This window comes from Propithecus coquereli, unplaced genomic scaffold, assembly GCF_000956105.1.
Source record: "Propithecus coquereli isolate 6110/MARCELLA unplaced genomic scaffold, Pcoq_1.0 Scaffold39, whole genome shotgun sequence".
Classification (NCBI taxonomy): domain Eukaryota; kingdom Metazoa; phylum Chordata; class Mammalia; order Primates; family Indriidae; genus Propithecus; species Propithecus coquereli.
Window position 1 is genome coordinate 3119324 of NW_012149618.1, and position 25682 is coordinate 3145005.

Consider the following 25682-nt stretch of genomic DNA (forward strand, 5'->3'; position numbering starts at 1 on the left):
TTGCCTATTCTCACATCCTCTTACCCCTTGTCCCAGGCAGGACATTTTTGTGGGCCCAGCATTTTCCTCCTTTTTGCAGGGGGGGAGGAAGAGACAGGCTCTCACTCTGTCACCCATGCTGGAGTGCAGTGGCCTCATCATAGCTCACTGCAACTTCAACCTCCTGGACTCAAGGGATCCTCCTGCCTCAGCCTCTCCAATAGTTGGGACTACAGGCGTAAGCCATTGCTCAGCCTTTAATACTTATTTTTTGAGACAGGGTTTTGCTCTGTCACCCAGGCTGGAGTGCAGTGGCATCATAGTTCACCGTAGCCTCAACCTCCTGGACTCAAGGGATCCTTTTGCCTCAGACTCCCCAATAGTTGGGACTACAGGCGTAAGCCATTGCTCAGCCTCCATTCCGTATTTTTAGAGACACATGTTGACGTTTATAGGAGTAAAATGATATAATATCTGCGATTTGCTTTAAAGTAACTTTGGCAAGGAAAAACAAAACAGAAGAGGAAGAAAATGGGACAAATCTTTTTTTTTTTTGACTCTCAATCCAACTGGGAAATTTTTTTTTTTTAAGAGAAGCGGTCTCAGTCTGTCACCCAGGCTGGAGTGTAGTGGTGATCATAGGTTACTGCAGTCTTGAACTCCTGGACTCAAGTGATCCTCCTGCCTCAGCCTCTAGTGTCACTGGGGTTACAGGCATGAGCCACTATGCCTGGCTCTCTAATGTGGCACATCTTGATAACTGTTGCATTGTGATGGGAATTCTTTGTAAAGTTCACTCTACTTTTGTGCTGCTTGAAAAACTGCAATAAAGGCTGGGCACAGTGGCTCATCCCTGTAATCCTAACACTTTGGGAGGCTGGGACGGGAGGACTGCTTGAGGCTTGAGGCCAGGAGTTCGAGACCAGCCTGAACCAGAGCAAGACCCCATCTCTACAAAAAATACAAACATTATTAATAGCTGGGTGTGGTGGCTCACACCTGTAGTGGTGGCTTTGAACTACTCAGGAGACTGAGGCAAGAGGATCCCTTGAGCCCAGGAGTTTGAGGTTGCAGTGAGCTATGATGACACTCCCGTCCAAGTGACAGAGAAAGACCCTGTCTCAAGAAAGAAAAAAAAAACCAAACAAAAAACTACAATAAAACACACACAGACATATGCACACAAAACGGATGAAGCTAACCAGTGGTTAGACTCACAGTCTGGCCTCAACCTACCTTTGCAGCTTTACCACTCAACGTTAAGCCTCAGTTCTAACTTCACTACACTACTTGACACCTTGAAATCAGCCACTCATTTTAAGGCGTATTCTGTCTTTGTATTTGAGCTATTTCCTCTGCTGATCCGCCTTACCATTTTTTTTCCCAACTGGGAAAGTAATCTTTCAAGGACTAGGTCAGATCTTACCTGTGAAGTTTTCACCAACCTTTCAAGACCCAGTGGCATCACCTTTGGTTGTTTCCAAGACATTTGTTCATACTACTAGTAGAGTTAATCTCATACTGTAGATATTGTCTATCTTCCTACACCATTAAGTACTCCTTAAGAGCATACAGCATAAAAGTTAAGGGCACTATCTCTGGATCCAGACTACCTGAGAGCATAACCTGATTTAGCTACTAATTTGCTGTGTTGCCTTGGGCAAGTGACTTAACCTTTCTGTGCCTTAGCCATGTTACCCTGGGCAGGTAACTAAAGTCTAAACCTTTCTGTGCCTCCATTTTCTCATCTATAGAATCTCATTTACTTCACAGAGTTGTATTAATCCTCCTAAATGGGTAAGAAAGGGTTCAGGACACTTACTGACACACAGTAAGTACTCAATAAATGCTAACTTATTACTAAAGTTAGGACTGTTATTTATTCTCATATTCCTCCTCATACCTAGCTCTGTGTCTGGCAAGTAGATGCTAAATAAATGACTGATGATTTGGATAGTTTTTGGTCTCCATACTGACCTTCACCTTGGCCCCAAAGCATTAGCATTGCAGCTAGTCACCCAAGAGGGTCTCTACAAAGGTCTGAGGTTAGCTGCAGGTTATAAGAGGGGTTGGAGAGTCTGGGCTCCTAACTTAAGTGGTGGAGGTGCTAAAAGAGATACAAAGGCAGCAAAGTTGCTGAGGGTAGGGAGTATGTTATTTATTCACCCTGTGTTTCTCCCCCCCTCACTGGTCACTGCTCTTGACTCGTAGGACAACAGGTACAGAACTGCAAGGGATCATCCCCAGCTCTGTGATCACAAGATCCACAAGCTCTGGCGGAGTCACATCATAGACCAGATTCAACAACCGTAGGGATGGGTGGTTCTGCCAGTTAGCCAGGGCTACGTGTTCTCCCCGTTCACACTGCAGATCATCAGGATCATCTGCAATGGAAGGGGTACCCATTGTCATAGTTGTAGTTTGACCTCCCCTCTCCCACTCAAATCTTCACAGGTCCCTGGAAACTTCTCTTCTGCCCTCCTTACCTAGTTCATTAGAGACAAAGGCGTCAGTCTGCACACGCTCACAGAACTTGTATGTTTCACAGCAGACCAGTACTGGCACATTATGGGCTCGAGCCACCAGAGCCAGCTGTGCTGTCCCTACCCGTGACATCACGGACCCATTGGCCAGTAGTGCATGCGCTCCCAATAGCACCTTGGAAACCTGTTTGTTTTGGAGAGTGAGGAAGGGGAAAGAAAATGTCATTGTATCAATGCAGAATAAGGTCCCCTACTTCTGCCCAGGATAGCAATATTAAGACAAGTAACAAATCTTAATGATGGTTCCTCTTCTTGGAAAACACTTAACCACTGACTCACCAAATTGCCTATAGGAAAACTAAACTTTGAAGTTACTTTTGTCCTGTTTCCTCTTGCTGACTACTAGTTTAATATAATGTTCTTGCAATAGTTAGACTATGTTATGGCATACTGTAGGTGTTCTTCCTGTTAAATATAAGCAGGGCTATATAATTCTAGTATTTCTAAATAATTGTAACCTTGGGAAGATGGGATTATGTCTATATTACTGCACCCTTTACCTCCAACTTTGGAGTCCCTCTCCTCTGCCCTCACCTCTGGGAGCACATAGGAAGCTGCAGGAATCAGCAGGTAGGAAGCAGGGACCCCAGCACGGACCAGAGAACGTAGTGTGTGCCTTCCTTCCAGCCGTGGCCGGCTGTCCACTACTACTACCCGAAACCGCCGGCCTTCTGCCCAAGCCTCCTGAAGAATTCGTGATACCAGAGATGAACTAGAGTGAATGGAGAGGAAGATTCAGTTATCAATGTCACTAACTGATGACTAGCTCATTTCCAAAGGCAAGGGGGTAGTCCCTTCTATTTTTTTTTTTTTTTTTGAGATAGAGTCTTGCTGTGTTGCCCAGGCTGGAGTGCAGCGGTACAATTGTAGCTCACTGCAGCCTCAAACTCTTAGGCTCAAGTGATCCTCCCACCTCAGCCTCCTGAGCAGCTACGATTATACGTGTATACCACCATGCCAGGCTAATTTTTTTTTTTAATTCTTTGTAGAGATGGAGTCTCACTATGTTGCCCAGGCTGGTCGCAAGCTCCTAGCCTCAAGCAATCTTCCAGCCTCAGCCTCCCAGGGTGCTGGGATTATAGGCATGAGCCACCACGCCCCGCCAGTCCTTTCTTCACATCATTCCACTCCCCAATTTGCTCAGTCATAGGGTCTGGACCATACCATCCATATACCAGGATCACATCTCCGTCACTGATCTTCTTGTAAGCAAAGCGTGAAATTGCCTGAGCTGCAAGCACAATCTTCTCTTGCACGTATCGATCAATGGCTACTCGAAGTTCTGACTTGGCCTAAATGGAATAAGATGCTTAGGGAACAAGAAATGGACACATTTCTCCCTCTAATTATCATGTCAGATGCTTGAATACATATATAATGATAGGCCCGAAGGCGAACTAGGGGAGCCCAGACGTGGCACAAGTCAGAATGCCCAACCACTTCCTTAACCCTTGACTAGGTCAAAATGGCTTGTGTTGGCCTTCCTGGGAGTTGTGAACATGTTTCTTAACTCTACCCACAGGTGCATGCCTTTCTCATTCCTCATACTCATCACCTCCTCTTCCCGCTTGGAGCTGCTCACACCGGTGATTTCCTTGTTAAGGAACTTGATGGCGTTGTACATGCTCGCTGACAGGGGACGGCACTGAGTCAGGAAGCTATAACAACATATTTGTGCAACTCTTTACAACTTACAAAGCTTTCACATTAAAAAAAATTTCTTTAAACAGAAAACAGAGAACAGAAAAATGAAAATAGAGATAAAAGAGCAGGAAAGAGTACAAGAAAAGGATTGGGTAAGGTGGGAGTAGACTTGTAGTGGTTGTCCCTACCTGATGTAAGGTTTTAGTTTATTCACGAGATCCCTTGAGAGTTCTTCATTGAGAGGTGTTGTGTAATCCTGAATCACCTATAGAGTACACAAATTGATGTGCAAAATGCCTCCCAATAAAGGTCTCTGCAAGGGAGGTGGGGGTAAGCTTCACTGAGAAAAGTGTTCTGAGGGTGGGAGTCATTCCCTCTTTCCCCTAGAGATGACCTTGGGTGAGAGAAGCCGGGGTAGTGTTAGGGAATGTGGGGTTGGTCATAAGAGAGAACAGGACGGGGCATACCTGCTGCAAGGCACGAAGCAGGGCAATACACCGGGCATTGGAGCCACTGAACAGGCCCTGGGAGTACTGCAGGCCAAGTCGCACCATGGCTGGGTGGATCACAGAGGATGGGATGCTGATGGGATGGTGGTGTCACATACTTTGCAAGGGAGCTTGAGCACCTACTGCCCACCTGCCCCTGATAAAAAGGAACTTCCTTCACCAGCACAGACTTCCCCATTTCCTCTAGAGTTTTGCCTTGAGTGCATACTTCTTCCCACAGATCCCCTCTCAAATTTCCAGTCACTTTCAATACTGAGTTACTACAACTCCTCAGACTTAAAAGTTACAACAATTTCATAGGATCCTACCTCATATACTGGGTCAAAGAATTTTGTCTGCTGTACTGTGGTAGGTGAGAGAAGAGACTGACTTTGGATCCATAATCCTTTCGTGTAGGAACCTTAACAAAACAGAATAGGACCAATGGCCCAGAGTTTAAAACTTATGGGATGAAACTGGAAAGGAAATGAAGAGTAAGACTAGTTTGAGGCCGGGCGCAGTGGCTCATGCCTGTAATCCTAGCACTCTGGGAGGCTGAGGCGGGCGGGCTGTTTGAGCTTGGGAGTTCGAGACCAGCCTGAACAAGAGTGACACTCTGTCTCTACTAAAAAAATAGAAAGAAATCAGCTGGACAACTAAAAATATATATATATAAAAAAAATTAGCCAGGCATGGTGGCGCGTGCCTGTAGTCCCAGCTACTCGGGAGGCTGAGGCAGTAGGATTGCTTGAGCCCAGGAGTCTGAGTTTGCTGTGAGTGAGGCTGACGCCACAGCACTCTAGCCCAGGCAACAGAGTGAGACTCTGTCTTAAAAAAAAAAGACTAGTTTGACCCAAATGTCCATCCTTCTCCAGGGTCTCATTTGCCCCAAGCACCTCTCCTCCCTCCAGCCCATCTCCCCAGGCTCTTTCTGGCCATGTACCAAACCCACTTCCTACCTGTTGTCGCTCTGGTTTTTTAACAAGTTTTCTCAAAAGTGTGGGGTCCTCGACCTGAGTGTACTCAGGAAGACGCTTCACTCCTAGGAGATAATGATCATGTTTTCAAGACACTGTAGGTCTTGAAATGGGTAATTTGCTCTTAGAGCATTAAGGGCCTCAAGAAAAACAGAATGGAGGGGCAGTTGGAAAAAAAAGAAAAACAGAACGGGGTTAGAGGTAACGGGAGAAGAGGATAGAAAGAGAAATAGGGATAGGATGATGGGGTTCAGGAAAGAATTTTGAGCTCTGGATCCCAAGGTGAGAATGGGAGGGAAGAGCTATTTTACAATGGGGAAGCCTGAGCCGGCATGAGAATTAGTAGTAACAGAGATCTTAAAATGAAGGGAATATACCTGAGGGGGTTTCTCCAGCTGTGCTGGGGCAGGGCTGAGGAGGTGGCCCTCCTTGTTCCCCTTTTCTTGCCTGTTTCAGGGCCCGCTCGGCCTCCTGTTTGGCTCGCCGCTCAGCACGAAGTTCAGCTTTACTCCTACCAGCTGGAATTTTCTCCCCAGGAGTGCCCAACTGATTGCCAGGTCCTGGCCGTTCTCTGGTTTGACCTACTAACGGTGTAAGTAAGAGGTGCCCAAGCCACAGGCAGGCGATATCTGTGCCCCAGCCAAAGCTAGCTTCTCGATCCTTGTTTATCCAAACCTCTTCATTTTTCACTTGTTCAGACCAACTTTGTCATGTCTCCCCCTTCTCTCTCCCACCACATCCCTCTACCAGTCCTTTAAAAAAGACCTCCGCACCTTGACACTGGGCTGCAGATACGGCAGAGCCAGTTTCTGGTTCTGCCCCCTTTTCCTCCTTCCGTTTCTTCTTCTGCTGTTTCTTTTCCTTCCGAAGCTGCAGCTTCTCTTCTTGGGTCATCTCCCTACCTCCTGCCTGAGACACAGACATAGGACACTGCTCTTCCCCAACAATTCCAAATGTAAGTAAACATTACTGGATGCTTACAAGACTCTCACATGGTTAACTCCCCATTAATCCTAACTGCCACAAGCTACGTGTTACAAGTTTACATCCCACAGAGATTGAATCTTCTCCTCCAGGGTCAGAATCATATACTGTTGAGGTTGAAAGAACTCTGTAAATTCTCCTGGCTTTACTGAGAAATACGCTGAAACGAGATGGGAGCTGGGGTAGAATGAAGCTGGCACAGCTCCCTGCGTAGCGCTTGGCAGGCGGTTTGGGAAGGCACCCTCACTTACCCCAGGCCGAGGAGAAAGCTCCGCCTTCATCCCGGATCCCGAGTCTGCATCAGAAAACAAGGCACAAAGTGAGCCGGAGAGGCTCCGGGAGAGGTTGGGGGGACTCGTACTCGGCGCAGCTGGCTGCTGGGCTGGCATGACCACGGCTCTGCCGCCAGGCGCAAGGCGAGCCGGGGATCCGCGTGGGGACGCACTGCGCGGCGGGATCAAAGGAAAGGCAGAAGATCGAGAAAGGGGTCATCCAATCTTCCACAGGAACCAGCCGGTACGCGGCGCGAGGCTGCGCTGGAGACTGTGTAGACCACAGTCCAGCGTGGCGCCAGAACTGAACGTCAGGTCCCAAGGGGCTCAGGGCCCAGCATTAGCCGTCTGAGCTCGTCGGCTCGCGTACCTGTAGCCAGGCCCGGACCTTCACTCACCCTCGCGAACAGCCACAGCCACAGCAGCCATCACCGTCGGTCCTCGGCTCCGCCCGCCGCGGTCACCGAGCGCCCCAGTGCCTTGCTCTGCGGTCACTGGGTCTACAGCGCCACCTGGGCCGGAGGCTGAGCCGCCGGCGCACGCCGCGCACAGCCCCAAGCCGACTGCAATCTCCCCAGCGCACTGAGGCCCGCCCCGGACTACTACGGGTCGTGATGCGGGCCAATTCCACTTTGAGCTCCCAGTCCCAACAGGCTCTCTTGCCCCTTATACTACAGTTCCCAGCATGCCAGGGTAATTGCGCTCCAGAGCCGACGTCGTACCGCCTACCCACCGCCAATCTCAGGCCCCCCAAAATGGCGAGTGAGGCTGCGGGGACTCACTGAGCGAAGGAAGCGAGCGTGCAGAGCCGCTGCGGCCCTCACAGCCCGAAGCCCGGCCGGGCCCTGCCGTAGGGAACATGCACTTTTCCATTCCTGAGACCGAATCCCGCAGCGGGGACAGCGGCGGCTCCGCCTACGTGGTGAGGAGCGGCCGGAGCCGGGTCCGGCAGGGGCGGGGACAACGGGCCCGAGCCCTCTCCTAGCGGCCTCCGAGGCCTGACCGCCACTCTTCGGGCCTGGTCCTGGGCCGCCGACACCCGACGGCCTCTGTGGGAGCTTATCTCATGCCTCAAATTCGTATCGAGGTCGCCCCAGCTCCTGTAGGTCCTTTGTTCAGCTGGGTCGCTTCCCCCGGCTAGGCCGCGGCTGCTGTGGTGGGCGTCATTGGCCTCTTGGGGAGGAAGACTGCAACACAAGCGCCCGAGATTCCCCCGACTGGCCCGTCTGCTTTGGAACCTGGCCTTTTGGAAAACAGGCAAACTAACCGTCGGGAGATCTTGGCGCGTTACTCAGACGGAGTTTCTAACTTCCGGCTAGGGTTCTCAAGGAGGTAGCCCAGACCGCGATCCTAAAGTGCTTGCCTGTTTTTGTGTTCTCAGGCCTATAACATTCACGTGAATGGAGTCCTGCACTGTCGGGTGCGCTACAGCCAGCTCCTGGGGCTGCACGAGCAGGTGGGACTAGCACCCCTGCCTTGACGCAGTTCCAAGCCCCTTCCTACACATGGGCATCAGTATCTTCATTTGCCCCCTTTTCGCATTCCCGTAGGCTGTAGTTCCCCTTTAATCACTGCCACTGGGGAGGGTCCTGCTTTATCTTATTGTCTGACATTTCCCCGAACTCCCTAAGCTTAACGTCTGTGCAGTAACTGTTCCTCCCTATACTCGCATCCTCCTTCCAGCTTCTGTCCCGTATTACTGTTCTTCAGACTTTGCCCCTGCATAGAAAAACCAAACCCCCTCGGCTGCCAGAGCACATTCCTTCCGTCATCTGGGCTACAACTTGAAATTCTTTTCCCTCTTTATACAAACCATTCGCCAATTTCCTTGTCTGTCCTCTGGCTTATTTCAGTGTGTGTAGCTGTTCCAGTTATCATTATGTATTTGTGATGCAATGTTTCTTTGTCTTCCTCACCAGATTGTGAGCTCTATTTAACATAGTAGAGAGTCCTGGTTCTACTGAGAATTGGTTTTGCAATCCTGAGCAAGTTACCTAATTTCTTTGGGCCTTGGTTTCTACAGCTGAAAAATGAATTCCTTGATCTGCAAAGTCCCTTTAAGTCCTAAGACACTCTGTGAACATACTTAGCTATTACTAAACTATTTGTGCACATTATAAATCCCTTTGCTTCCTGTGAGGGTTCAATGAACACTCTTGCTAGGTAACCAAGGGCTTCCTATAGTTCCTGGCCCCATACCAACCCTCCCCACACTATGAAGGGCCTGACTTGTACACAGTAAGATAGAAAAGAACTTATATCTAGGACAGCTCCCTTGAGATGCCACTTCTGCCAAAGGAATTGTTTCCCAGATGACCATGATAGATAGGGGAGCAGCGACTAAGGGATGGGAAGGGGTTCCAAGAGAACATGATGAGTCTAGGTTGCCTCATTTCATTTTCTATGTTTATGTGAAGGGTTGTATCTCTTTCTCTAAATAGCTTCGGAAGGAGTATGGGGCCAACGTGCTTCCTGCATTCCCCCCAAAGAAGCTTTTCTCTCTGACACCTGCTGAGGTAGAACAGAGGAGGGAGCAGTTAGAGAAGTACATGCAAGCTGGTGAGTGGTTGGAGGAAATTTTAGGCCTTGTTGAGGATGGTGGGGAGAGACTCAAAAACAGCTGTTTCTGTAGACGGTCCTAATTAATTTCTAGATCTGGTAAGTCTCTTATTTGATTTGTTATTTAGTTAGCAAAGTAAATAGCCTACAAGGATGTGTAACTCTATATACTAGCAAAGCAATTTGGGCACCAACATCTGTGAGAAACACTAGTATAACACTAAATAGTCTTAAAGCAATTTAGATCAGTAGGGAGAACTTAATTTGTATCTCATGTGCTTTAGATTAACATCATTGTTATTTCCCTAGTTCTATAGACTGGACTCACCTAGATGGCAACCAAGGGTGGGGCAGGTGAAGAATTTATGCAAACAGTGAGTGAGGTGAGGCCAGCTGGGGGATGTGGCAGGCCACCATCAGCCCAGGAAATGGGGTCGGGGGGACCTACTAAGAAGAGGATGGGGAAGCCAAGAGTGAACCCTAAGTTCCTGTAACTTCGTTCTCTTGTCCCCACAGTTCGGCAAGACCCATTGCTTGGGAGCAGTGAGACTTTCAATAGTTTCCTGCGTCGGGCACAACAGGTAAGGCTTTGGGTGGGACCAGGATTTAAGGGGAGGAGCTTGCTGGAAGACCATGTCATTTTAATGATGTGGCTACAGAGGAGTCATCCTGGCACCTTTTTTTATGGAATGGAACTTCTGCTGTACCAAGGAAATCCCAGCATGTATTTAAGCAACTAAGAATAAAGACACTATAGGGACCTAGAAATAGTTGGGGATGGGTCAGGTGTTACAAAGGCAGTGCCTCCCATCCCCATGTGTGCTCACAACAGGAGACACAACAGGTCCCCACAGAGGAGGTCTCCTTGGAAGTGTTGCTCAGCAACGGGCAGAAAGTTCTGGTCAACGTGCTAACTTCAGACCAGACTGAGGATGTCCTGGAGGTGAGGTGCTTGTTTGGCACTGCCCATCCTCCCCCTGCATCCCAGGGTCCTGGGTTAGGGGATGATTGGAACCAGCCAGTATGATGAGCTGTACTTCCTATCCCTACCCCTAGGCTGTGGCCGCAAAGCTGGATCTTCCAGATGACTTGATCGGATATTTTAGTCTTTTCCTAGTTCGAGAAAAAGAGGATGGAGCCTTTTCTTGTGAGTTTCTCTGGACTTTACCACCTCATTGTGCTTGCAGTAGTGAGTTTGCCTTCCCATCTCCCTCAAAATGGAGCATTTCCTCAAGGTGCTTCTTTCTTGATTTCCCTTTTTTTTTTTTTAACCCATAGTTGTTCGGAAGTTGCAAGAGTTTGAGCTGCCTTATGTGTCTGTTACCAGTCTTCGGAGTCAAGAGTACAAAATTGTGCTAAGGAAGAGGTCAGGGCTGGGCCTGGAGGAGGGGGAAGGTGCTGGATTGGATTATTGGGCCACATATGGAGACAGAGTAATCTGGACTAGGGGGTATAGTGCTGGGTGTTTCTACCAGGCCTCCCCAGCTTCTTCCCACTATGCCCCCATTAGCCCTGGATAGTTCTAGATTGCTCCTGTTTTGCCCGTTTTCCATCCTACCTCTTGCCTTACCCCAGCTTAGCCCCATTACCCCTTTCCACCCCTTGGCCTCACAGTTATTGGGACTCTGCCTATGATGACGATGTCATGGAGAACCGGGTTGGCCTGAACCTGCTTTATGCTCAGGTGAGCTTGGAGCTGCCTCAGAACCCTTCCCCTGGAAATGACTCTGGTGTCCCATTCTCCCAAGAAAACTCCTTTCATGTCTCTGTTCCCAGTTCATGGGGAAGTTCCTAGAATACTGTCAGGGCTCCTGGCACAACCTCTGCTCTCATACTTTATAAAGCTGATAAGATCAAGGACTCACTGCAAAGAGGTCGCTAAGTTGTGGGGCCTAGGGGTCAGACTGGACAGAGGTAACTGTGGACACCTTCCCTGGACTGCTGACTGGGAGCCCCCATCCCTCACCCCTCACCCCTTGTCTCCACTGTAGACGGTATCAGATATTGAGCGTGGGTGGATCTTGGTCACCAAGGAGCAACATCGGCAACTCAAATCTCTGCAAGAGAAGGTCTCCAAGAAGGAAGTGAGCACTGCCTCTCCGTCTTCCTCCAAGGGGTTGCTTTTTCTGAGCTGCCTTGTTCCCCCTCCTAACCCACTCTATGTGATGACCATTTTTCAGTTCCTGCGGCTGGCCCAGACGCTACGGCACTATGGTTACCTGCGCTTTGATGCCTGTGTGGCTGACTTCCCGGAGAAGGACTGTCCCGTGGTAGTGAGTGCAGGCAACAGTGAGCTCAGCCTCCAGCTCCGCTTGCCTGGCCAGCAGCTCCGTGAAGGTTCCTTCCGGGTCACCCGCATGCGATGCTGGCGGGTTACTTCCTCTGTGAGTCAGGGAAGGAAGCGGAGGCCTTCTGGGATGGGGGTTTGGCAAGCCTTGAGCTTCAGGAATGGGCGGCAGTTGATCAGGAAGGGAGGCAGGCTAGTCAGAATCAACTCAGCCTAATTCCTCTTCTCTTCCAGGTGCCATTGCCCAGTGGAGGCACGAGCAGCCCAGGCCGGGGCCGCGGTGAGGTGCGCTTGGAACTAGCTTTTGAATACCTCATGAGCAAGGACCGGCTACAGTGGGTCACCATCACCAGCCCCCAGGTGTGAGCCCACCCTCAGGCCTCCTCTGGAGCCCCTTAGATACCCAAGTCTAGGGCTTCCAGGACTCCATGTGAGTGGGAGCCCTTGTCTTTGTGGTGTTGGGCTCAGGATTACCACTCTGGTCAGACTGAGTACTCTTCTTACCCTCAGGCCATCATGATGAGCATCTGCTTACAGTCCATGGTAGATGAACTGATGATAAAGAAATCTGGCGGCAGTATCAGGAAGGTAGGCAGCAGTGTGGGCTAAGCGTGGACTAAGCAGCTGAGCGGTTGTGCTCCCCCTGCCTTTTGTCCTAGGTGTGAGGCTTCTCTTGAGAGGGAGAGGAAGTGATCCTGCCCTTACCAGCACTTTGTGTCTGTATGTAGATGCTGCGCCGGCGGGTGGGAGGCACCCTGAGACGCTCAGACAGCCAGCAAGCAGTGAAGTCCCCACCGCTGCTTGTAAGTATTGCCTCCTGGTCAGGACCCTGGCTCCCAACCTTGCCTCACCTCCCCCAGTGAGTCTCTGACACCTCTGCCTCTTCCTCCCCAGGAGTCACCTGATGCCAGCCGGGAGTCTGTGGTCAAACTCTCAGTGAGTTACAGGGTTGGCGAGGTTGGTGTTTGCAGGGATCTCGCAGGCTCAAGCCCTCTGACCCCTACCCTGCCTCTGTTACAGAGTAAGCTGAGTGCTGTGAGCTTGCGGGGAATTGGCAGTCCCAGCACAGATGCCAGTGCCAGTGATGTCCACGGCAATTTCGCCTTTGAGGGCATTGGAGATGAGGATCTGTAATCTCCACTGCTTGGATGTCTGCCCTCTACCCCAGAGGAATTTACAGAAACTTGCCCTGTGCCTGTGTCCCCTAAGCTGGGGGGTCTTTTCCTTCCTCCTTCCTACCTTCCCCTTTGCTCCTTTTGGCCAGGGGCCTTCTAACACACCTTCCCTTCCCCCCTGGGCTGGCTGCACAAAGGATTGCTCCCTCTCTTTTCAGAGCTGGCCCTCGATGCCAAATTAGCATTTAGTATTTTGCACAAAGTCCAAGGGACCATGGCTACCTGCCTTGGGGGAGGAACCACAGCTCCCCCTGGGCTGCTTCTAGCTTTTTGGGGCCATGGGCCAAGGGGATGGGCAGAGGTCTGTATACGGTCTGGCCCAGCTCCCCCATCATTAAACTCAGCCTGATTGCTGCCTACCTCTGTTTCCCTCTCACTGCCCCTGCTTCCCCATCACAGCATGGACTTCTATGCTAAGGGTAAGGCCAAACTGTGCTTGCCATTGCCAATTCAGCATAGACATGGCTTTGTTAGTGTTTCCTTTATTATAAAGCACTGAAATAAGTTAAATAAACAGGTGGGAGGCTAGGTAGTCCCCCAGCCAGTTCATCCACAGCCCCTGGGAGCAGTGGAGGCAAATACAGGGCCCTTCTCACTGAGCTCATGAAGTGCATCAGTCAAGGCAAGGCCCCTTGGTCCATATGGGCCCCCTGCCCATGGGTTTTGGCTGGTCTTTAGAGCGCCTAGGTTAGTCTCTGTGGAGCCCCTGGCCAGCGGGGGACAAAGGAGAAGGTGGCTTCTGGTCCGTCTGTATAAAACATGGGGAAGAAGGACCTAGTTCAGGGTGAGTCTGTATGGAGAGCCCGGCTACCAGCTGTGCCCAAGGCAGGTGGACCCCGAGAGCTCAAAACAGAAGGTGGGCTATGAGGTGGGGCCCAGCCCTCAGAGGCAGAGAGGCCAGGCCCTCCTGCCCCACCATGACCATGCACCTTCTGGTGGCGCTTGTAGTTGTCCCAGTGGCCTGTGGTATAGGCGCAAGTGGCACAGCGGAAGGGCTTCTCGCCTGTGTGCCGCAGCATGTGGCGTTTGAGGTTCATGCTCTGGTTGCAGCTGTAGTTGCAAAGGCTACACCGAAAAGGTTTGTCACCAGAGTGGATGCGACCATGACGCTTGAGGTTGGCCAGGTTGCCACAGGCATAGGGGCAGAGGGGGCACTTGTAGGGCTTCTCTCCTGTGTGGACACGCTGGTGCCGTTTCAGGTTATCCAGATGAGCAGAAGCATAAGGACAGCGAGCGCAGCGGAAGGGCTTCTCACCACTATGTGTCTTCATGTGCCGGGCCAGGTGGTTAGGATAGTGAGTGGCAAAGGGGCAGAGGCTACACGCAAAGCCTTTGTCACTGGGGCCCTGGGGTCCCCCACTGGCACCCCCTCCAGCCTCTCCTCGCATGCAGCGCCCACACATGGCAGCTCCCAGCCGACTACCCTCACCCTCCTCCAGCTCTTGTCCACAGCCCCGGCAGGTCCAAGGGAACAGCAGCTCTGGCAGTGGTTCTGATCCAGTTCCACAGAGGCCCTCCCCTTCACCCCGCAGCTGCCCACAGTCTGGCAGGAAACTGGCACCACCTGGTGGCACATGAAGGCTCAAATCTGGAAGGAGCAGAGCATCTGTGGGGAAAAGGAGACCTGGGCTATGAATCCAATTATTCTAGGGACACCCATCCATGTCCCAGGATCTTTGGTTCCTGCTCTTTTACCTTCAGGTCGCCGAGGCACTGCCCCCTCCTGCTCTGTGGGACTGGGAGGCCGGGTTGGTCTTGGAGCACAGCAGCGGAAGCCACAGGTCGGGCAGGGAGGAGTGGGGGGCCCTGCGTGGGTACGCTGATGCCGCCTCAGGTTGCCCAGGCTGCTGCAGGCAAAGGGGCAGTGGGGACAGCGGTAGGGCTTCTCGCCAGTGTGGGTGCGGGTATGTCGTGTCAGGTTGACGAGCTGGGCTGAGGCGTAGGGGCAACGGCCACAGCGGAACGGCTTCTCCCCGCTGTGTGTCTGCATGTGCCGCTTCAGGTGGCTCGAGTAGTGGGACACGAAGGTGCAGAGGCGGCATGAGTACAGTAGCCGTGGGGGCAGCGGGGGCCCCCCACCCGGCCCTCCTGCCCCACAACACGGCCCCTCACCTGTCGGCCCCCCACACAGCTGGCAGGCTGGGCCTGGCCTCTCACCCCTGGCCTCCCCTGGACCCCTGGCTGGCTCCTCAACTTCACTCTCAGCACTTAGTGCCCGGCCGCCCCCAGACTCGTCGTCGCTCAGCCCATAGGGAAGCCCAGGCCTGATCCCCAGAGAGTCTCCTGCAGACACAGACATGAGAAAAGACATCAGCATGGGGTAGGATCAGGCTCCAATCTCTCCTTTTCACTTATGGTCTCCCCACTTGCTTGGCCCTTTCTTGTTGGCCCTTGTTCTCTTTCTTAGCTTTGATGATCCCTTTAGTTCCCTCCTAGGGATCAAGGTCTTCCCCTGCAGTGATTCTAGAAAATTCAACATGAACTGTCTACCTCTAAGCCTGGACTAACCTAGTGATGGCAGAATTGAGCTGTATCTAGTTTTGCTGAATGGAAAAGAATCAAGGACTCGTGGTGCACTACAGACTGAAATGAATCAATAACGTAATTCTTGGTATAAGAAAGTAAAAATACAAAAGGCAGAGAGGCCTGAGAACTTTTTCTAAGCTCTATATTAGTAAAGCCCCTTTTAGTATGGACCTGATTATAAAGTAAAACTTATCTCTGAGGCAAAATTTGGAGGAAAGTGGAAACAATGAGAGTAATGCATGTAATACAGATTCATGTTTACATGGATTCCCTCAATGACTTTCTAAAAAATCCTTCATAAGTGGCTTAAGTGGGTAGGTACTGCAGCAAATTAGGGTAGGGTGATGCTGAGATCACAGGGAAGAGCAATGTGGAAGGATATTTAAAGACGAGCTAAAACCTCTCAATACAAAGGAGCTTATGCTGCAGGTGAAAACAAGTTTAAAGTACTGACTTCAATGATTTACTGAGGGGCTGCTTCCCTAAACCTCTTAAAAGTAAACACACAAGTAAGGAATGGGCTGGGGAAGGTGACAAGGGCATTTACATTTAACCAGTTGCTCCATGTGATTCACCCACCCTCCTTCCTATTCACACCACCTTTGACCATGCCCCAGAACTTCACCTCCACAAAGTGATGGAACTGACTGGACCATGAAACAAACAGTAATCCAGCACAAACGTAAACTAAACCAGCCCTAAGTTGTGACAGGAAATGGTGTTTTGCTCACTGACACTAAACCCTGACCTGCCTCTTGAAGGGCCAAGGGTCACCAGCGGTCACAAACCCTTAACCAAGTCCCCAAAACCTACCTTCAGAGTCTCTCTCGAAGCCCATGAGCTGGTCACTGTTGCCGTCACCTTCCTCCTCTTCCTCTTCCTCCTCAAACTCCAGATCCTGGCCTAGTAGCAAATCACTCTCCAATACCAGGGCCCCGGGTCCTTCGTCGAGGGAATCTTCAGTATCCACTGAAGAGGGGAGGGGGTTGTGGATTTTCCCTCAGGAGCCAGGCCTCGTGGACCACACTTCCCGTACGCGCTGACCCTTTCGGGTTCCCTTAGTACCTCAGTGGTAAGCTAGGAGTCCAGATGGCCCACCCCATCCCTCAGGAATCCCTCTCCACCCCGACCTGAACCCACTCCACTGACCCCACCCCCGCTCCTCCCCCATCAAGGCCCGTGACCCCTGACCTTTGACCCCCTCGCATTTCACGGGCTGCGGGTGGCTTTGCTTCCTTCGGGGCATCGTGACCGGCTCCAGCCCGACGCGACTCCGGCCTGCGGCCGCCCGGCCCCGCCCCTCCCAACTCGGCCCGCCCGTCCGCCCTTCCTCTCAAGGCCCGCGGGCCACCCCCATGCAGCGGCGCGGGTCCTGGGCAGTCCCCGGCCCCGGCCCCGGCGCCCAACTCAGGCCGCTCCCGCCGCCGCCGCCGCTTCCATTCATGGAGCCCCCTACCCCCCTACGGAGACCAGCTGGTACCTCCGTACTCGCTTCCGCTTCCGCTGCCGCACAGCCGCACGGGACGCGTAGTCCCTGGGAAGTAGCAGCGGCGAGGGCCCCTGCGGCGTGACCAGGAAGTGATTGTGACGAGAGCTGGCGGGAGAGCCAGTCAGCGGCCGTGAGGAAACCGGGGCGGAGAGCCAGGCAGCAGGAGCCCGGCCCTCCGGCGTCTGACTTGGGCCCGCCAGCCAGCTCCTGTCCCCTCCCAGGAGGAACGAGGAACTCATTCCCGACTCCAAGAGAAGGTGAGAGGGAGCCGCGACGTCAGGCCGGCCTGCCAGCAGCTCGCTCCGGAGAGTCACAGTGCCCGGCCCCCTCGCCTCTACACACACAGACACACATACACTCACACGTGCACACGGAGGGGCTCGATAGATGCTACCGATGGGGCCGAATCTGGGGCCACAGCAGCAGAGAAAAAAGGACACCACGGGCACAATTAGGTTTTGGCCTTTAGTCTGAAAAAGTGTTGATTGAAAGTGTACAACAGAGAGCGGGTGCAAGCGGCTGGGGGCCATGGAGCCGCCAATAAAAAAGAATGTCCTTAAATAAAGTGTTCACAGAGTAAAAACCAGAACCGCCAGTCCTTCCCTCCAACACAACAGAGCACAGGCACAGAACCGGTGATGAGCCCAAGGAGCACGCAGGCGGCTGGGGAGGACAGCAGAGGCTCCCAGGCTGCTGTGTGGAGGGAGAGCCCTCTTTGGAATGGGCTGAGTAAAGCCACCCAGCTCCCCCTGCACACCTCATACCCACTGCTAAGGCTAAAGGAAAAGACAAAACTCAGTCTCAGGTCCGGAGGGCTCAGAACAGTCTAGGTGGGCAGGGGTCTGGATGACTGCTAGTCCCGCTTGGCCTTCTTCTTGTCGCTGTTGCCATTTTCTTCAGCCCCCTCAGTAGAGAGCACTTCCTCTAGTTTCCGCTTGCCGCTCTCTGGCTGGAGCTCTGCTGTGTTTCGGGGCTTGAAGCAAATGATGATGCAGGTCATGTTGTCACACCCTGTACCATCCCCAGAAGTGTCTGGTGCCAGGCATTGATCCAGCAGCTACAAAAGGGATGGGGTAGCTCAGCCACGGGGTTTGAACACCTTCCTGGGAACCTAGAGTTCCACAAGAGGGCTTGCTAAGAAAGGGTGGTAGAGAGAGAGGAATGGGCAACAGGTATCAACACAAAACAGCCCACTTGCTAGTCCCTGAGGCATAAGGCTAAGTCAGGGAAATGATGGAAGGTGGTACTTTTAGTCAGGGTTTGGCGTCCATCAGTTATTAATGGTACTCCCAGGCTCTGGCCGTAAGCCCAGGTGGAGAGCGTAAACCTTGGCTGTGCAGACCACACACCCTCTCTTCACCCTGGGACTCACCTCTTCCACAATGGATGACAATAACCGAAGCTCCCCATTTTCATCACGCTGGCTGATCTTTGATTGAATAAAGTCTACAACTTCCTGGCTGCTCATCACATTCCTGGGGTCAAAAACAATAATCAGAATCTTCTTTAGTCTCACCAAAGCAGAGTTGAGGAGTGTAGCTAGAAGTGGTGACCCAGACCAATGTAAACACCTACAGAAATTTTCCTTAGCTCTGTCTTAGGCTCGGTGGTCTTGACTCACCAAGAGGTCTGCCTAGGCTCTAACCTTAGAGGAGCTCCATGCCCTATAAGAGAAGTAATGCCGCAGAAAGGGGATTTTAGGGCATTCTGCCAGTGCTCACCAGATGCCATCACAAGCAATGACCATGAATTCATGGTCGTCAGTGAGAGTCAGCACCTTGATGTCAGGAAGGGCTGAAATCATCTGTTCCTCGGGTGGCAGGTTCTTGTTTCTCTTATAGAAGTGGTCTCCTGAAGTAAAAGAATGATTGTTTGATGAGTAGTTTGAACACTTACCACAAACTTGTTTGAGGCAGGTCAAACTTTGCCATTCATTTCCCTTCTTTACAAAGTTCTATCATCTAGTGGAATGGAAAACTGAGTTCTAGCTTTTCTAGTTTCAGTCCTGCCATCAGGTTGCTGAACCTGAAGTCTGGTCTTTTTCATCAGCTAAAAGGTACTAAAGACAATGATACCCAGCTTAGTTATTTCACAGAGATGTTTAAGGATAGAGGTAGTAGAAATTTAAACATTTTCAAAGGTACAAAGGCTAAGAAGATTACAGTTTGCTACTAGGTAGTCTGAAACAGAGAGCAAGACCCCAGAAGTCTTTCCCATCTTGGCCCTTACCAATGGCTCTCGAGAGGTTGAGGCCCCCGTTGACTCGCCCATCCATGGTGACCTTGCCACCAGCATTCTTGATGCGTGCTAGCTCTACTTCATCCTCTGGTTTATGATCATAGGACATGTCTAAAGCTTTACCAGCCTCAGATACCACACAGCGAGAGTCTCCTGCGTTGGCTACAATCAACTGTTTTCCTCGTATCAGAGCCACCACTGCTGTTGTACCACTGTCAGAGCCAGGCTTAGGAGGAAGAAAGGAGCATAAAAATGGACGTGAGGATGTAAGTTCCTCATTGATGCACACCTAACCATTCACCCATGCCTTCTTTCACTGGGAACCCCAGAGCACAGATTCATCTCTCCAGAGACAGTATACACTCCCTCCCCATGTTTTAGGTAACTCTACCCAAAAGGCTTACCACCTAGTTCCCTGTGCAAAATAAATCCACGTGACCACAACTTCTGTACTAAAGTATGAAGGGATCCCTGTCTCAAAATCAGAATCAGGATTCACAACTGCCTGTTGGCTTTTCCAGACTCACGGCTCCCCTTCCCCACACACCTCCTCTTTGCCTTCCATCCCAGGCACCATCATCTCTTCTTCTTCTTCATCCTCCTCTTCAGCCTCCTCAGTGTCATCCTCATCTTCCTCATTCTCTGCCTCCTCACTGCTGTAGCCATCCTCTTCTTCACTGCATTCCTGCCAGAGGGAGGATCCCAGACTGCTGAGACTGGGATGACCCCCTGCCCCCCTCCCCCCAACTCACACTCAGAACCAAGAGGCCCTGACTATACACAGGTCCTCAAAACACTGAAAGATACAACTACATGATCAGGAAAATCTCAGGGAGGAGAAAGGGCTAGGATGAGTATGATAGACATCCTGAACTGGGCTTAGCACTGGCAAGAAGCCCTGGGGAAAGCCAGGGCTGCCAGCCAAAAGTACCTTCCAGGCTACATGGTCAGAAATAAATTGCCCAGAGAAGGAAACACCCAAATATCCAAGGTAGCAACAACTATCTTCTTGTTCTCTCTCTGGGAGACAGACTCTGAAAGGCCAGAACTAGATCTATTTGTTATAGTATCGTCAAAGGAAAAGGTAAGAAGGAAAATGGCACCCATGATGGTAGAGATCAATGAATTTTAGAAGGCTAAAGCTTAGAATACAGTGGATCTTAGGGAATGATGTCAAACCAGGAGAAGGAAAAGAGAGTTGAAAGCTACAGATGGCAACCAAACAGGCCCTCTCTGCGACTTCAGCAACTGCCTGCCCTCACAGGCCCTTACCTCACTGTCTTCCTCTTCCTCCTCCGCCTCATCTGACTCATCCTCACTGTCCTCAAAGAACTTGGACTTAGCAACTCGAGGCAGCTTGTTGGAGGCTGAAGAGCAGGAAGGCCCAGCCTCACCCGTGGGAGTGCCAGGCTCACCAACTTGGCCTGCCTCAGTCCCACGTTCCGAGCTGGAGGAAAGGCCTGTGTGGGCCTTGGCTGTGGGGCCATTTTCCTGTGAAGGAGTTTCCCTAGATGGGTCCTCAGGTCCTGCCTCCCCATTGAGGTCCTGGGACCCTGGTTCCTCGCCTGTCCCAGCTCCAGATTTGCTGTGGGGAGGGCCCTTGTGACAGTTCTGCCCGTAGCGTGTCAGCAGCTCTTCAATAGTCATGGTAGCCTCTTCATGCAGCAGTGCAGTCTCCTCATTGTCCACTGCAGGGAAGAGGCTAAATCAGAGCCCCCGTGCCAGACTCCTCAAGGGACCAGTCCCTCTCGCTACCATCAGCCCTTGCAGCCTGAGCTCGAACTTCCCCATGACCTCCCACTCCTAAAGCTCCTCTCACTGATCAAGTCTCAGAAGAATATCCCCTAGCTTCTTTCTCCACAGATATTTTTTGACTTTGTGTTTCACCCCCTTCTTAGTCAAAGGAACACTACTAGTTACTATATTTCCCCTCTCACTTCTCATTTGTTGTTAAGTTGGAAACCCTATTCTGGCTGAGGACCCAGGAAGCCTACAGTGCTAGTCTAGGCCTAGGGTAAAGGCTTAATGAATAGCTACTGGGGCTAATGACTGCTCCAGTGTTGAAAAAAAGGCACATAAATACAAACAGGAACTAGGAAGACCCCATCACAATGACAAAAGATTATGTATATAAAAATACTTATAACTAAGACACTGGCCACTCAACAAAGGTTAATTCTCCCCTTCCTTTTCCTATCCATATGTAGTGCAGGAGAACACCATAGGGTTCTTTAATGTGAGGACTCCTCGGATCCTTAGAAAGCCATTCTCTGTTAGAATTGATAAATAAATAATATATATTAAAGAACACTTTTTTTAAAATGCTGATTTCCCCTCAAACACAGGATGCCATACTCACCATCATCTTCATCAGCTACTTTTTCTTTTTCATCTTCATCCTCAGTGGGTCGCCCTGCAATCTGTGCCAGCTCTTTAATGACTTCCTCAGTGGTCAGTTTGGCATCAATAGCTAAGAAGGCATCTTCTAAAGCCTGGATATAAGCAAAATAATATAAGACAAGTGTGGAAAAAAGTACAGTGGGTACAAAATGAAATGCCTATATATTCAATCCTGGGCAAAAGGATGGGATGCAAATTAGAATGGGATCCATCATGCTAGGTGACACTCACAGAGAATTAAAACCGTTGAGACATGGGAATAATAAAACAGGTGAAAAAAGGCCCAATAAGCTCAGTTGAGGCACAGAATTCTTTAAGAAGAAATGCAGTAAATCAGCAGCTGCTAGAGGGCAGAGAAGGGAAAGCCTACACAAGCGGAGAACAGAGAGTGTGGGGAGACAGACCTTCTGCAGCTTGCCTTCCTTGTAAGCCTTCTGATCTTTGATGATATCAGGGAGATATTTGGCACAATACAAGGCAACTTCCTCCCCTAGAAGAAAGGTAAGAAATGTCACCCAAAGTACTATTTCCCACACATAGAAAGCGACATAATATCTACGTGTCATACTGGAGTGAACCCCTAGGGTTGAGGGGATAAATATCTTAGCACACCTGGAACCTACCTGAAGGGCATTTGGAAAGTTCTAACCCAGAAAATGGATTTCATCATAACGTCTCTCAGGGTATATTAATATATCCCTTGTCTTTTCTCACCTGCATACTTAGTTCTTCAGTGAAAAAAGATAAATGCTAAAGTAATAAGAGCTTTTTGGATTAAAACAAAGCCTGGTAGGATTATAAACCAATACGATACTCTATTGGGAAAAAGGAATGGCAGAATAGAGAAAACTAGCACCAAGCAGGAAATGATATCTGAGGACTAGACCCTGGAAAATAAAAGAACAATGGACCTGTTCTTGCCCTATAAAGTGTGGAATTGGGGTCCTAAAATGTTACCAATATGATCTGCTAAAGTTACCTCCATGTCCATCGTAGACAGAAAACATGGCTGTCTCACTGTCCAGCTCAGGAATACAGTTGTGTGCATCCTAGGAAAAAAGCATAGTCAGCACGTCTCAAAGTCAAAGGATATTCCTACTTGTGCACCTGAGGTCATAAGGATCACCTTCATACCTTAATCTCACTAACCCTTCCCTGGCTGGCCTACATGGCCTAGAAATAAGAAAGGAAGATAGGATGGTAAAGTAAGAAAAGAAGTACAGGGGAAGGAGAAGGGGAGGGAGGCAAGAAGGGAGAAAGGAAGGGAGAATCTGAGGTTATTATCTCTATAATCTAGTAGCCTCAACCTAGGAGATTTCAGTCCAGATGGCAGAATATTTGGCTGTTGGAAATAGACCTGACCTGATCCCCAAAGGATGTGTGGGAACTATGGGGATAACCAGAATAAAGGATCAAAGTCATTTCCAGACCCATTCTTTGAATTTGTGAACTAGAAGGAAGAAAATGTTAGGAAAGATATCAAAAAGAGACTTAAGGGTCTTACCAGCCTGAAAAGTTTCTAGGAGAATCCTAAAATAGATTAACTGAAAGCACTAGAAATTTGTTAAGCTGTACACATACACTAATACAAAGAAAAAAAAAAGTACCATCAAAACGAATTCTTCCCCTCTTTTCTCAAAGCTTTAACTCACTGAAGAAGTTACCCTCAAGCTAGGCAGAGGCTATATTTACAAAAGAGTATCTTCCAACAAATAATCCTATAAAACTAGGCTGTGTTCAGTGATTGTTAACTGGAATATACAACACCCCATATAGTCAGCCTTCCTGCCTCCTACTCCCAGGCAGAACTGAGACATCATTCAAATCTAATGGCATAGCACACCTGAAGAGAAGTTTGCAATGGCCTTGCCACAGAAATATTTCGGTTGGAAGGCTGAGCTTAATCAAAATTCTTGTAACAACAAAATTCTGCCACCCCAAACTAATGTTCCAGGCAAAGCCAAAGTTCCGCCAAGACTATCAGACCTAGGTAAAAATGTGCTGTCGCTTACTCTGCCCCATCTTGGAAAACAATCCAACCCTCCTTCAGGTATTCTCTGCAAACAAAAAGGATACATATCAATCAGCTATTTACTTTGGCTAGTTATCCTTGCATAAGTTAATTCCAATCATAGTTCTCCTTCCTCTTTCAGGCATTAGCATTTTAAAATTTCTAATTATATTAATAGTGAGAAAATCTGAGTGCAGTGCTTCCTCTATTGCTCTTGAAATAAGACTATGCCTTACTTATACAAGTCTGAATAATAGGCCGGGCGTGGTGGCTCATGCCTGTAATCCTGGCATTCTGGGAGGCCGACGCGGGAGGATCACTTGAGGTCAGGAGCTCAAGACCAGCCTGAGCAAGAGCGAGACCCTGTCTCTATTAAAAATAGAAATAAATTAGCTGGCCAACTAAAAATAGAAAAAAATTAGCTGGGTGTGGTAGCACATGCCTGTAGTCCCAGCTACTCAGGAGGCTGAGGCAGAAGGATCACCTGAGCCCAGGAGTTTGAGGTTGCTGTGAGCTAAGCTGATGCCAACGGCACTCTAGCCCGGACAACAGAGTGAGACCCTGTCTCAAAAAAAAAAAAAAAAAGTCTAAATAATAAAACTTAGTTATTTTAAGGTGGGGAAGGAAAGTATCCAAAAAAGGGCTAGTTTTGTACTTCCCTCTGACCGTCTCCAGGAGAAAAAGGCCAGAAGCTAAGGGGCTGCCATGAATGGCACTTGATGGCACATAGCTAAGGTCAACATCAACAGCACTGCCTCTTAGCCTCATTCCCAGAACCTAGAGAGCACCACAGACCAAAGGTCATCTTCTCCCTCTTTCAACCATTCCACTACCTGCCACACTAGCCACCTCCCTTCCCTCTAAGCCAGGGTTTATCTTCCTGAGCCTTCGTTTCTTCTCACCACCATGTCAGCACTTCACACATGCACTTCTGATTGTCTATTGCCCCAGCATCCTCTACCAGTGGTTCTCAAACTTGAATGTGCTTAAGAATTCATTTGTTCATTCACTCACTCATCAAATATTTGAGTACCCATTATGTGACAGGATGTGTTCTGGGTGCTTGGAATATATCAGCAAACAAAATAAAGACCCACACTGCATTAAAAAAAAAAAAAAACTTACATTCCAGTGGGAGATATACACAATAAATAGGAAATGCTTTGGGAAAAGGAAAAAGTAGAATAAAGGAGCACTGGGTTGGATTTCAGAAAAGCAGTGGTAGACTTGAATCAGCATGAGATATAGTGTGGGTATACGCATGCTAAACCCATAAGAACCTGTACCTCAGTGGTCACTACCTAAGTCATGCTGTGAGGTCTAATTAGTTTCAGCAAAAACAACTGCATCCCTTTAATGTTGATTTTAATCCTGTTGATTCTGTAGTTTGGTTTGCAGGCATGGAATTTATGTCCAGTTCTATGTTTGTACACATTTAAGTAACACTCAATTAAAATCATTTTAGTGAGTACTGTAGTTCCACCGTAAGTATTGATTCCCTTAACAAAAACAAAACCAAAAAACCATGAAAGAATTCCAAGATATTTTGTTAAATAAAGAAAGCAAAGTGCAAAACGATGTATGCGGTAAGCTGCTTTTTGTGTAAGAAAGGGAAACAGGAATAGATTTGTCTTTTCATCTACAGGGATACACAAACAACCAATAAAAGTGGTTAAGGGAGGGCATAAGGGTGCAGACAATGGCAACAAGAACCACAGGAATGTTTAACTTTTTCAAAAGTAAATTAAGTGTTTTTTAAAAGACTCAATTTATTACTGACATGTAAGAAGCTGACCCAACTAATTCCACTTTTTTGGTAGACGAGGGAGAAACAATCTTCCTGTCCACTCCTTCCAGTGGAACAAGAGGATCAAATGGTCTTTCCCCGTCCTGCAGTGCCACTCTAGATCACAGCTGTACTCTCCCTTTTGTACCACACCCTCTATTCAAACCATCTTTTTGACTTCCTCATTTGCTCCTCACAAACGCGTGCAATTTTGAAGCAGAAGGCTCTAGTCCCAGTGAACATATGAAAAAATATATAACCTATTAGTAATCAAAAAATGAACATTAAAACAGAAATATCCTTTTGTGCAAAATTACACTGATG

The 25682-nt window shown here is 49.5% G+C and overlaps 4 protein-coding genes across 9 annotated transcripts in view; 1 reads left to right on the plus strand and 3 right to left on the minus strand.

Annotated features, from left to right (window-relative positions):
• Window positions 1-2112: 2112 nt before the first annotated feature.
• EIF2B4 (eukaryotic translation initiation factor 2B, subunit 4 delta, 67kDa) lies at window positions 2113-7482 on the minus strand. Of its 3 annotated transcripts, none has more exons than XM_012652450.1 (13): window positions 7286-7482; window positions 6867-6910; window positions 6405-6540; window positions 6009-6215; window positions 5614-5696; window positions 4984-5075; window positions 4634-4748; window positions 4355-4431; window positions 4078-4180; window positions 3687-3814; window positions 3057-3234; window positions 2466-2646; window positions 2113-2363 (listed from the first exon to the last, which is right to left on the minus strand). In XM_012652450.1, exons 1-13 carry the CDS (start codon window positions 7314-7316, stop codon window positions 2164-2166), a joined length of 1575 nt encoding a protein of 524 aa, XP_012507904.1. In that variant the 5' UTR covers window positions 7317-7482; the 3' UTR covers window positions 2113-2163. The 3 variants fall into 3 exon arrangements, with proteins under 3 accessions (XP_012507904.1, XP_012507906.1, XP_012507903.1); XM_012652452.1 differs by having other exon boundaries at window positions 6009-6212; window positions 7286-7454; XM_012652449.1 differs by lacking the exon at window positions 7286-7482 and having other exon boundaries at window positions 6009-6212; window positions 6867-7004.
• A 19-nt stretch (window positions 7483-7501) lies between these two features.
• SNX17 (sorting nexin 17) lies at window positions 7502-13267 on the plus strand. Of its 2 annotated transcripts, none has more exons than XM_012652456.1 (15): window positions 7502-7809; window positions 8269-8343; window positions 9329-9446; window positions 9963-10027; window positions 10279-10389; window positions 10503-10593; window positions 10725-10812; window positions 11061-11130; window positions 11438-11530; window positions 11627-11830; window positions 11968-12093; window positions 12244-12321; window positions 12462-12536; window positions 12628-12669; window positions 12754-13267. In XM_012652456.1, exons 1-15 carry the CDS (start codon window positions 7747-7749, stop codon window positions 12865-12867), a joined length of 1413 nt encoding a protein of 470 aa, XP_012507910.1. In that variant the 5' UTR covers window positions 7502-7746; the 3' UTR covers window positions 12868-13267. The 2 variants fall into 2 exon arrangements, with proteins under 2 accessions (XP_012507910.1, XP_012507911.1); XM_012652457.1 differs by lacking the exon at window positions 7502-7809 and adding an exon at window positions 7878-7989.
• A 103-nt stretch (window positions 13268-13370) lies between these two features.
• On the minus strand, window positions 13371-16898 carry ZNF513 (zinc finger protein 513). Of its 3 annotated transcripts, XM_012652454.1 has the most exons (5): window positions 16626-16746; window positions 16248-16403; window positions 14604-15191; window positions 13838-14514; window positions 13371-13656 (listed from the first exon to the last, which is right to left on the minus strand). In XM_012652454.1, exons 1-5 carry the CDS (start codon window positions 16678-16680, stop codon window positions 13597-13599), a joined length of 1536 nt encoding a protein of 511 aa, XP_012507908.1. In that variant the 5' UTR covers window positions 16681-16746; the 3' UTR covers window positions 13371-13596. The 3 variants fall into 3 exon arrangements, with proteins under 3 accessions (XP_012507908.1, XP_012507907.1, XP_012507909.1); XM_012652453.1 differs by having other exon boundaries at window positions 13371-14514; window positions 16626-16898; XM_012652455.1 differs by lacking the exon at window positions 16626-16746 and adding an exon at window positions 16500-16528 and having other exon boundaries at window positions 13371-14514.
• Window positions 16899-17370: 472 nt separating this feature from the next.
• The window catches only part of PPM1G (protein phosphatase, Mg2+/Mn2+ dependent, 1G), a 27910-nt gene continuing 19598 nt past the window's right edge, over window positions 17371-25682 (minus strand). The window contains exons 2-10 of the mRNA XM_012652458.1: window positions 22541-22610; window positions 21966-22051; window positions 21521-21653; window positions 20434-20849; window positions 19709-19846; window positions 19153-19387; window positions 18645-18774; window positions 18296-18398; window positions 17371-17980 (exon numbers count right to left, since the gene is read on the minus strand). Of these exons, the coding sequence (XP_012507912.1) occupies window positions 17777-17980; window positions 18296-18398; window positions 18645-18774; window positions 19153-19387; window positions 19709-19846; window positions 20434-20849; window positions 21521-21653; window positions 21966-22051; window positions 22541-22610 (1515 nt within the window). The 3' untranslated portion in view covers window positions 17371-17776. The remainder of the gene's footprint in view (window positions 17981-18295; window positions 18399-18644; window positions 18775-19152; window positions 19388-19708; window positions 19847-20433; window positions 20850-21520; window positions 21654-21965; window positions 22052-22540; window positions 22611-25682) is intronic.